This window comes from Cyprinus carpio, chromosome A11 (genome assembly GCF_018340385.1).
Source record: "Cyprinus carpio isolate SPL01 chromosome A11, ASM1834038v1, whole genome shotgun sequence".
Classification (NCBI taxonomy): domain Eukaryota; kingdom Metazoa; phylum Chordata; class Actinopteri; order Cypriniformes; family Cyprinidae; genus Cyprinus; species Cyprinus carpio.
Window position 1 is genome coordinate 1,397,060 of NC_056582.1, and position 11,453 is coordinate 1,408,512.

The 11,453-nt window shown below is 43.1% G+C and overlaps 1 protein-coding gene across 3 annotated transcripts; it reads right to left on the bottom strand.

Annotated features, from left to right (window-relative positions):
- LOC109062290 (NACHT, LRR and PYD domains-containing protein 1 homolog) lies at positions 1-5,782 on the bottom strand. Of its 3 annotated transcripts, none has more exons than XM_042765831.1 (3): positions 5,668-5,782; positions 4,943-5,080; positions 1-1,346 (listed from the first exon to the last, which is right to left on the bottom strand). In XM_042765831.1, the coding sequence occupies exons 2-3, from the start codon at positions 5,053-5,055 to the stop codon at positions 191-193; spliced, it is 1,269 nt and encodes a 422-aa protein (XP_042621765.1). In that variant the 5' UTR covers positions 5,056-5,080; positions 5,668-5,782; the 3' UTR covers positions 1-190. The 3 variants fall into 3 exon arrangements, with proteins under 3 accessions (XP_042621765.1, XP_042621763.1, XP_042621764.1); XM_042765829.1 differs by having other exon boundaries at positions 5,587-5,744; XM_042765830.1 differs by having other exon boundaries at positions 4,943-5,076; positions 5,587-5,741.
- Positions 5,783-11,453: the final 5,671 nt, after the last annotated feature.

Sequence of the window (11,453 nt, forward strand, 5' to 3'; positions counted from 1 at the left end):
TTAGACACACAAAAATGAGATTTATTTGTAATGTTACAATCATTTAATATTTTGTAAGACATGCCATTGCTGTCCAAGTATATTTTGAAAAGCCATTTTTTTCTTGTATCATTTAGAGCCTTTGGTCTGAGGTTTTCAAACAGTTTAAAAAGTTGCTCCTTGAGCTTCAAATGTAGAAGCAGACCCGTGTTTAAAAGCGGATAAGCTTCTCTTTCTGAAGAATTGAGATGAGTTCAGCTTTCACAGCATCACTGCGTTTACGTATAACGTCACAGATGTGTTTCATGCCATCCTGACGGGTTAAACTCTCTGTGATTTCTGAATACAGTTCTTCATTAATTATTTTCTGCTGAAGCAGTTTATCTGCAATGATCTGGACATCTGTAACTCTCTGAATGAGATCTGGCCAGTGGTCATCAAAATATCTTGCTTTTTCTGCCTCATTCTTCAGACGTGACTCGTCTCTCTGTGGATGAATCTGAACAAGTTCTTCTTTCTTGATTGTTGCAGTCCAGACAATCTTCTTGTCCTCCTCTCTGATAAGAGTCATCTGAAGATCGTTCTCCAGACTTGCCTTGATCTTGAAGAAGTTTGGGTCCATTTCTCTTCTGAGTGTGATCCCTTCTTTGGGATGGACAGAGGCACCAGGAACTTCAAGAAAGTTTGGCGTTTTCATCCGAAACGGTCTGTCAGGTCTGGGATGCGAGATCAGATAACTCGATTTTTCAATCTTCTCAACTTCTGCTTTTGCACGAGCTTCAAATGGAAATAAGTAGACATGTAGAATGAGTGGAGCTTTAGAGCGCATGTAGAGAAGAAGATCACAGTGTTCGTTCCATCGCATTATCCGTCTTATAATTAATGTTTTGAGAGAGAAGAATGGTTGGACTATCTTGGCATGGAATCGTGTCAGCTGAACAGGTTCTGTGGTTATTCCCTCGTCTTCTATGCTGAGGACTTTCACAGCATCTCTGAGGGAAGCTTCAGACTCTCCTAAACAGGCATAATGTGGCAGATGAACCTCCTCCAGTTTCCCTGAGATCACCGTCACGTCCATCACTGGAGCGATTCGGTTGCACTGCAGCCTCTTCAGTTCTGTGTTGAGGAACCGTCCGTCTACGGTGTGATACTGAAGAGTGACGTCACAATCACAGACCCATCGCATCCTGGTGCTGACACACTCGTAACGGCCTGGCCGAGTGCTGACCCTGAACTTTGACACTCCTTCATCTGTGCAGAACGACGGCTCAGTCTGAACCCACTGATCTGGATCAGCGATATGAGCACAAGACTGACACTTCAGCAGAGGGTGAATATTGAGCCCAGGAGATCTGAGATTTGAGGACCTGAAAACAGAATGAAAGAGTGAGATGTTTGTCTTACACACAAACTGGGTACAAAATTAATTAATAAACTAATAAATAAAACTCACCAGTTTGCCTTTATATGTTATGACTTTATAAAGAACTGAAAGTCGTAACATTTGTCAAGTATGGTAACCCATACTCAGAATTGGCAAAGTGTAACATTTGTCAATGGTATCAACACAAATTGGAGTGATGGCTTGAGAAGTGAACCCCCCCCGGAGCAGTGGCAGCTATATATCCAGCGGGGGAGCATTTGGACTTGCTCAAGGGCACTGGGTATCGCAACACTGACTCCCCTCCCACCTACAGACCAGCCCGTACTCGAACCTGAGACCGGGTTACACTCTCCCATTAGGCCACAGCAACAAGGAAGTAAACATTTCAAATCAACACCAGATTGGCTGAGGGGGGATGAGCCACCGGTGAGAAGAAAGGCACCGGGCCACTGGGGTGGTTTCTGGCAGTGAAAGGGGCCATCCACGACCCAGTGAGCTCATCATGCACCTTCGGGAAGAAAGGCACCAGAGTGGGGCCCTGGGAACCAGCGCGAGCCACCCCGAGAAACCAATCATCCAACCTTGTGGGTTCGGGAAGCGATGGAGGTTTCAGTCGAGCCGGACGCTCTTGGCGGCCCAGGAAAGCATAGCCATCATTTCCGGATCCAAATCCGGCTGTCAGATCATCCTCTCCAGAAAGGTCTGGCTCACCCTCCGATGCACCGATCAACATCCGATCGTCGGGGGAGCACCGAAAGATACAAGTGGTACCCTACGGAAGAGTCCAGCCTGTTCCTTCGGTGGCTCCACTGGCTGCAAAGTGCCGGTGGAAGGAGGAGCCCTCGGAGGGGAATTCCTCAACGTCACCGTAAGACCAGTCCGGCTACTGCCAGAAATAGTGTCCCAGCGGCGGCTGCCAGGGGGAGCCCTTGATCTAAGCAGAGGCACGGGCACCCCGCCCTTTTGCAGAAAACTGAGCCTGGTCTGCAACTCCACGACGGTCATGAGAGCATGACTCGTCCACAAATACCACCTCAGCATGCTTAGTGCCCAGACACATGAGGCAGCGATCGTGACCATCACCCGGCGCCGGGTAACGACCGCATCCAGAAACGCATGGGTGGAAAGGCATCTTTAAAAAGACACGTCTTTAAATAAAAGACATGAATGCTCTTTTTGAGTTTGCTCTTTTAGTGTGCTGAGGGGCACAGTAGGGCTGGGAAAATAAATCGATGCATCGCAAATTGAGAAATGATTTAACATCGATTATGAGATTTTCCGAATGCATCGTGAGTCTTTTTTGAATCGATTCTGAGCTTAGTTTTGAACATCAGGTGGCACTGCATGCTTTAGAAACAGCCATACTCTGCTTGTTTCCAAATCCTTACACAAACTTGAACCTAAAATAATAATTCATAAAATTCAAAAAGGCTGAAGTGAATTACAAAGGTGTTCACATTGGGCTGTGTTTACATTAATCTTGCGTCATAAATGCATTCTAAGCTGAGGTTAAATTAAATGACTCAGCCGAACGCACAAGCGCTCTTTAGCACTCTTAAAAATAAACAATAGAGCCTTCAGATAAAAAAAAAAAAATACAGAAACCATCCGTAAAAATCTTGAGGAAAAAACGATTCCAGAGGAATCGCGATGCATTCTGAAAATCTGAGAATCGATCCATGAATCGATTCTGCATCAATTTATCATCCCAGCCCTAGTGCACAGTGGAGATGGCCACCTGCAACACAAACAGTGGATAGTACAGTCTGATGTGTGCAATCCACCACCGCTGAAGCGGCGTACCACAAGCACCAGAGCTTCCCAAGAGCTCCGAAGCGTAAAGCTGAATATGGGCTGCACCGGCTGCCTACTTATACTCAGGCTGTGATCAGCAGCAGCTGGATGCAATTATCGCATGCCAGTGTGCATTGGCTCGTTTAGTTACACTCGAAGTAGATTGGTCTCTCTAAGCGAGATCCCAATTCGTCAGTCATCCGACGTGACGTCAAGAGTGACCGACTGAAAGGGAAATATAAACTCAAGTTCCATTGTTTGCCAACATAGTTCAGTGATGCAGTGTTTCTCTTAAACTTGCATAGGTGGAACTACATCTCTAAACCTCTGGTTAGAAGCTCATGTTAAACAGCTCATGCTCTCGAGCACAATGAGCAAGCAAACATGCAGTGCACTCTATATTTTAGTGTGTCAACAATCAGTGCTGTTTTCGAAGAGTGCATGTGCATAAATGTATAAGAAAACCCCAGAGTATCACCAAAGAGGGAACCTGTGAGGAATCAAATGTCAAATAAAGCCAAACTGACAGGGAAGAGAAACAGTGAAGTAGTCATCAGGTTCAGGTTACAGAAGCATCTCTGAGATCTCGAACAGATTCATTCAGACATGTCCACAAGTCTTTCCTCTGAGGTCAGAGTCGAGTCTGGAGTCTTTTCATTAATTGTTGCAAATATGTTCTCATCCTTAAAAATCCTATTCACAGAATTGTATTTTAAAGATAAAATATGTTCCAGGGATACTACTAATATGATTCTAGCTCAACTTGTCTTCTTCTGCCTGTATACAGTGTCAGTCCAAGACACAAAAATACATAAATACTGCTCTGGGTGTGTTCACTACTCACTGCTGTGTGTGTGCTCTTAGATGGGTTACATGCAGAGCACAAATTTTAAGTATGGGAAACCATACTTGACTACACGTCACTTTCAAATATTTATGATATTCAAAATCATCGGTAACATCACGATGTAGCCACTAGATGCTAATTATTCTAATTCTAGATCTATTTAATCACACATCAGTTTTAGCTGAGAATATACCCCAACAAAAGACCATTTAAAAACAATATTGTGTTAGATGATTTAAGTATTAAATAGACTTTACAAAATGTATCTTTACAAAAAAATACTTTGATTCAACATTGCAAAAATAATGATAATAGATATTGCACATTGCAGCAGTTTCTGTGTGTTGAGAGGGTTAATTGTGTCCTTATAAACCGGGAGGACCCTATAAATCCCAATTATGTAAGGGGCAGGAACATTTCAGGGGGCGTGGCTCTCCCTGAGTACCACCAAAATATCATATTGTCATATTATTCATTTCACTGTGTGTAGAGAAAATTCTAAGCCAGATTCATCATCTGCAGATTAAAACTAATGTTTTGATAGTTTTATAATCTCAGTAGGGCACTGGGAAAGATGTGTCCCCTTAGACCACCATACAACTGGTTTGGCTGCTGAACCACAAAAACTAGTATCTGTGTCTGTGTGTGTGAGTGAGTGTGTGCGTGAGTAAATGATTGTGTGTGTGTGAGAGTGTGTGAGAGTGTGTGTGTGTGAAAGTGTGTGTGTATGTGTGTGTGTGTGTGTGTGTGTGTAAGAGTGTGTGTATGCGTGTGCGTGTGTAAGAGTGTGTGTGTATGTGTGAGTGTGTATGTGTGAGTGACAGTCACCTTGTGTCAGAGTTCACTTGTCCGACTCCGTGTGTGTGTGTCTGCGTGTGTGTGTGTGAGTGTATGTGTGAGACCCTCACTCTCTTGCACTGTACAGGACTGTATCTCACCTGGGGTCAGAGGTCACTGGTCCGAGGCTGAATCCAGGATCCTGCATGGATGCGTCACTCTTCAGAGACACACAGCTGGGGTCAGCAGATGAAGATCTGTCTCTGTTCTCCATGACCACACACTGACTTCAGACCTGCCTGTGGACACACAGAGAATACTGTCATCATATTCCAGTAACTACACTGAAAGAAATCACACACACAGTGACACTCAAGAGAGTGTGGAGCTTCAGGTGTACTGTTGTAAAGATTTGAAGGAGAAAAAAAAGAAACAAAAAATTTGGGCCAAATATGACTGACAGCTAGGTATGGCACGGCTGAGCACACATGGGCCAAACTCTCAGGATCGGTGCGTCTCTGCTCACGCGAACACACTGAACACGTGCTTCTATCTCATTCGATCACAGCCTCGCGATATGACTAACGTTACGTCATTTAGCCATAATGAGATATCGATTACGTGTCGATATATAATGCGTCCCTGATTAAAATAGATAATAAAAACCTGCGACGGGCCACTCCTGACCCTGAAGATGAGCTCGAGCGATTCTGCATCACTGCTCACGAGCCAAAGTTTAATATGATGACGACGCGATAATAAAACACAATACGACATCATATCAAAAGACGATCAGTTAACTTACCCTGATGTGTGATATTTATGGCAGTTCATAAATCTTAGAAATGTACACTTGAATTTCCTAAGAATCAAGTCTCCAGTTTACTTTCGATTTGAAGACAGAGGCCCAGACGGATCCGCTTTCTGCAAACTGCTGGAGAAATCCTTCTTCTTCTTCTGTCTGTTCAGTGACCGTTCACTCCTCGGGAGTATTACCGCCACCTACTGTGTATCTGGCGTACTGTTGCATACTATTACAATCTTGCATACTGTGTACCCCCCTCCCAAAAAAATAAACCTTTTTCTAATGAAGCTGCAGGCCCCACCTGCACACTCACACCTGCACACTCACACCTGCACACTCAGACCTGCACACTCAGACCTGCACACTCACACCTGCACACTCAGACCTGCACACTCACACCTGCACACTCAGACCTGCACACTCAGACCTGCACACTCAGACCTGCACACTCACACCTGCACACTCACACCTGCACACTCACACCTAACCGGTGTCACCTGCACACTCAGACCTGCACACTCACACCTGCACACTCAGACCTGCACACTCAGACCTGCACACTCACACCTGCACACTCAGACCTGCACACTCACACCTGCACACTCAGACCTGCACACTCACAACAGCACACTCAGACCTGCACACTCACACCTGCACACTCAGACCTGCACACTCAGACCTGCACACTCACACCTGCACACTCACACCTGCACACTCACACCTGCACACTCACACCTGCACACTCACACCTGCACACTCACACCTGCACACTCACACCTGCACACTCACACCTGCACACTCAGACCTGCACACTCACACCTGCACACTCAGACCTGCACACTCACACCTGCACACTCACACCTGCACACTCAGACCTGCACACTCACACCTGCACACTCAGACCTGCACACTCACACCTGCACACTCAGAACCAGCGTTTTGTCATACAGTGCCTCCTGCTATTTGGAAGATTATCTAATCTGATTAGATAAGATTATCTAACCTGAATTGCTGATAGATTGCAACTTGCACTATTTTTCTACTATAAAATATTACGTTATGACTGAATGCATTATTATATAAAATATTACACATACTAGGTTATGATTTAACCCAGACAGCAAGCCGTTATCCCCCTCCACATCAAAAAGCAATAAGACTAACATAAACTCAATAATTACATACAATAAATTATCAGTTACTTTTTCATAGTCATTTATTGTTTTCCTAATGATTAAGGATTTATCCCATTCTTCAGTATTGAGTTAGGGGATGAACATTAACTCTATATTTACATACAATAATTTATAGTGCTCGGAGTCATTTCTTCACACCAAACTTTATTTGTGTATAATTTTTCTTGAGGTCATCGAGCTGTACACAATGCAGAGAAAAATAATTGGGTTAATAATGTCTATATTACATATTAAGGCTAAGTGACGAATTGTCTGTATATGGTAGAGAATGACCTGCTATGATAGTAGCACTGCGGGGGGTAGAACAGATTAAGGACTCCGACTCTAATTTCCTCAGATTCTTCATCAGCTCTTAAAAGTATATTGTCGACAGAAACTGACAGAGAAGACCTGCTCGTAGAAATGTATAGGTTACTGTATAGACTGAACACAGAGGGAATAACTGTGTACTTCTGCTGGGTACCGGCACATACCGGGATCAGGGAATGAAACAGAGGACGAGTTATCAAAAGAAGCATTAAAGAAAAACGTGTGGATGCTAAGGTACCTCTGGGAAGAAATGAGATAAAATCAGTAATTAATAAGGAAGTAATAAGAATATGGCAACAAAGATGGGACAATAGCAGCACAGGTAAGCAGTATTATAATATTGTAGAATCAGTAGAGAAAAAAAGAGCAGTTTTATGGAAGACACAGAAAGGAAGAAGTAATGATTTCTAGATGAAGGACGGGTCCGACTCTAAATTCAAAACAGCATTAACTTCATCAGCATGACAAAAGTCTGTGTGATGAATGTGAAACTGAAACAGTAGAGATGTGCTTTCAAAATGTGATTTAAAACAGTTTTTGTCAATATAAAGAACAGGGTGGAGGAGCTCAGTGTGACCAACAAACGAATAGCCTATTTCAGTAGACTAGACCACAGGATGAGGATCATGATGCTGCTGCTCAGCTCAGAGGAGGAGCTCAGTGTGACCAACAAACGAATAGCCTATTTCAGTATTTACTGATCGGTTAGATAGTTCAGCAAAATAAGCCATGAATGTTGTTCTCCCCAGTTATTTTCAGACACGCGGTGCATAAACTCTTATCGCTAGCTTAGTCAGCGTTTTGATCAAAATTAGTGTCGAAAGATAGCATTATTTCATAATATTTACAGCTTGCTCTTATTTTCTGTGTTATTGTTCCATTCTGGGATACTTCATATGATTTCTAACAAAATAAAAAAAAAACGCCAAAGTTAAAATGTTAAAATGTATAATATATAATACAGTTATTATTTGTAACATATTTTAGTACTTTGTAGGTCTACTGTACATATGACTGTATTAACTGTTTCATACTATTATATCTACATCATTTACTATTAGTAGTAGTAGTATGTGTAAGAAAGATAATATTGCACGTTCTTTTTATTGTACTTTACAATCTCAAAGTGCTACCACAGACAATAACAGTAACATAATAGCAGTGTAACAATTAGAAACAAGTTCTGTAATAATCACAAATAAGATCTTTGGAATAAAATGCAGCCTTGAGTTTATTTTCATCAAAATATTAAGTAATCTGCATAGAATTGACCATATGAGCTCTGTTGGGTTGCCTAAATAATTTGCGTGTGACTTGTGTATTTTTTCCCAGATGGATATTACAATTCAGAAAGAGGGGTCTCTGCCAGAACTAATATGTGATGCCTCAGTTTTCCAGCACGGCTGTCAAAAGTGCAAACACATCTGCAGGCACATTTCAATAGATCGGTCCAGCATGAAGATAATATTTGCAAGCGTACATCTTCTTATAGTGAAAAACTGTAAAGATGTTAGAACATGAGCATGTTTATGTTCTGCAGTGTGTGCATGTTTTATTTTATTACTTGGTTTATTTGTTCCATCATTCATGGCCTTTGCGAGCTGCAGGAGGCTGAAGAGATGTTCCTCCAGGGCCCCATTTATCCCTCCAGGTATGTTTTACATTGTTGTTTGTACATTTCTGACAACAGCATTTATCTTTTCTTCTAGTGAAGTTGAGGAATTTGACAGAAGAATTGCTTGAGAAATGAAAAATCTCCCCAGCAAGGATGTAAAGCACTTATTTTATTTGATGTTCTTTCATTATATCCACTCTTGTTGGTTTCCCATCATTCAAACACACAAGCAAGTGCTCTTCTATAACTATCACGTTATTGTCTGTATTTTTACTACTCCTTAAACCATTATGTGCATTAGAATCCCCACATATAATAATTTTACCCTGTGTATCACCCATCACTTATTCTAATAGAGTATTACTTATTTCTTTGCATGGGTTATAAAAATGTTATCTCAATCTTGTTAATACAGTTTCCTCTTCCCTGTTACATTTACATTTAATCATTTAGCAGATGCTTTTATCCAAAGCGACTTACAAATGAGAACAGTAGAAACAATCAGATCAACGAGAGAACAACAACGGTATACAAGTGCTATGACAAGTCTCAGTTAGACTAGTACAGAACACGTAGCCAGGGTTTTTTTATTTTTTTTTTTGAATATGATATACAAGAAAAAGAAAAAAGGTAAGTACTAGTATTAGTTGGTTAAGTGCAGGCGAAAAAAAGATGAGTCTTTCGATGTTTTTTGAAAAATGAGTAAAGACTCAGCTGTTCGAATTGAGTTCGGGAGGTCATTCCACCAGCTGGGCGCAGTCCAGGAAGAAGTCCGTGAGAGTGATTTTGAACCTCTTTGGGATGGAACCACAAGGCATCGTTCACTTGCAGAACGCAAGCTTCTGGAGGGTGCATAAGATTGAACCAGTGAGCTTAGGTAAGTTGGCGCCGTGCCAGTGGTCGTCTTGTAGGCAAGCATCAGTACCTTGAATTTGATGCGAGCGGCTACTGGTAGCCAGTGTAACCTGATGAGGAGAGGAGTAACATGAGCTGTTTTTGGCTCATTGAAGACAACCCTCCCTGCTGCATTCTGAATCAGTTGCAGAGGCTTGATAGTACATGCAGGAAGGCCCGCCAGGAGAGCATTACAATAGTCCAGTCTGGAGAGAGACAAGAGCTTGGACAAGAAGTTGGGGTGGCTTGCTCTGACAGGAAGGGTCTGAATCTTCCTAATGTTGAATAAGGCAAATCTACAGGACCGGGTCATTGTAGCAATATGGTCTGTGAAGCTTAACTGATCATCCATCACAACTCCTAGGTTTCTGGCTGTCCTGGAAGGAATTATGGTTGACGAACCCAGCTGTACAGAGAAGTTGTGATGAAACGATAGGTTAGCTGGAACCACCAGCAGTTCTGTCTTAGTAAGGTTGAGCTGAAGGTGATGGTCATTCATCCAGCTAGAAATGTCACTCAGACAGGCTGAAATGCGAGCAACTACCGTCGGGTCATCTGGTTGGAATGAGAAGTAGAGTTGAGTGTCATCAGCGCAGCAGTGATAGGAAAAGCCATGCTTCTGAATGACAGATCCCAATGACGTCATGTAGATGGAGAAGAGAAGCGGTCCAAGTACTGAGCCTTGAGGAATCCCAGTAGCAAGTTGTTGTGACTTAGAAACTTCACCCCTCCAAGACACCATGAAGGATCTATCAGACAGGTAGGAGTTAAGCCACTGGAGTGCGGTTCCAGAGATGCCCATCTTTCTGAGGGTGGACAGGAGAATCTGGTGATTAACGGTGTCAAAAGCAGCAGACAGGTCCAGCAAAATGAGTACTGAGGATTTTGAAGCTGCTCTTGCCAGTCGCAGGACTTCAGTAACCGAGAGCAGGGCAGTCTCAGTTGAGTGGCCGCCTTTGAAAGCCAGATTGGTTGCTGTCCAGGAGGTTGTTCTGTACAAGAAACATAGAGAGCTGGTTGAACACAGCTCATTCAAGTGTCTTTGCAATGAATGGAAGAAGGGGATACCGGTCTGTAGTTTTCTAGAAGAGCTGGATTTAGAGATGGTTTCTTCAGCAGTGGGCTTACCCGAGCCTGCTTAAATGCTGAGGGAAATGTTCCAGAGTGAAGAGAGGAGTTGATAATGTGAGTAAGTGAAGGTATGACTGAAGAAGAAATCGCTTGGAGGAGGTGAGTGGGGATCGGATCCAGTGGGCAAGTAGTAGGATGACTGGACAGGGTAAGTTTGGAAATGTCCGTCTCTGAGAATGGAGAGAAGGAGGAGAACGAGTGAGCATTAGTCGTTGTGAAGTTATCCTCAGTCTGCGGTGTGGAGAATTGGTCACTGATGGTTCTTGTCTTATTTGTGAAGAAAACTGCAAAGTCGTCAGCTGTAAGAGTCGATGGAGGAGGAGGTGGAGGCGGATTAAGAAGAAAAGAGAAGGTTTTGAAGAGTGTCCGAGCGTCACAACAGTTGTTAATCTTGTCGTGGTAATATGATGTTTTAGCAGTGAAGACGTTTGCAGAGAAGGAAGAGAGGAGAGACTGATACACACTGAGGTCGGTAGAGTTTCTTGATTTAAGCCATTTCCTCTCTGCAGCCCTGAGTTTAGAGAGATGTTCACATAGTACATCGGACAGCCAGGGGGCAGATGGGGTGGTGCGTGCTGGTCTAGACGACAGTGGGCAAAAGTTGTCCAAGCAAGAGGTCAGAGTGGAACAAAAAGTGTCCGTAGCACTGTTCGTGTCCAGAGCTGAAAACTGAGAGAGTGAAGGAAGTGAGGATGCAACCACAGAGGATAGGCGAGATGGAG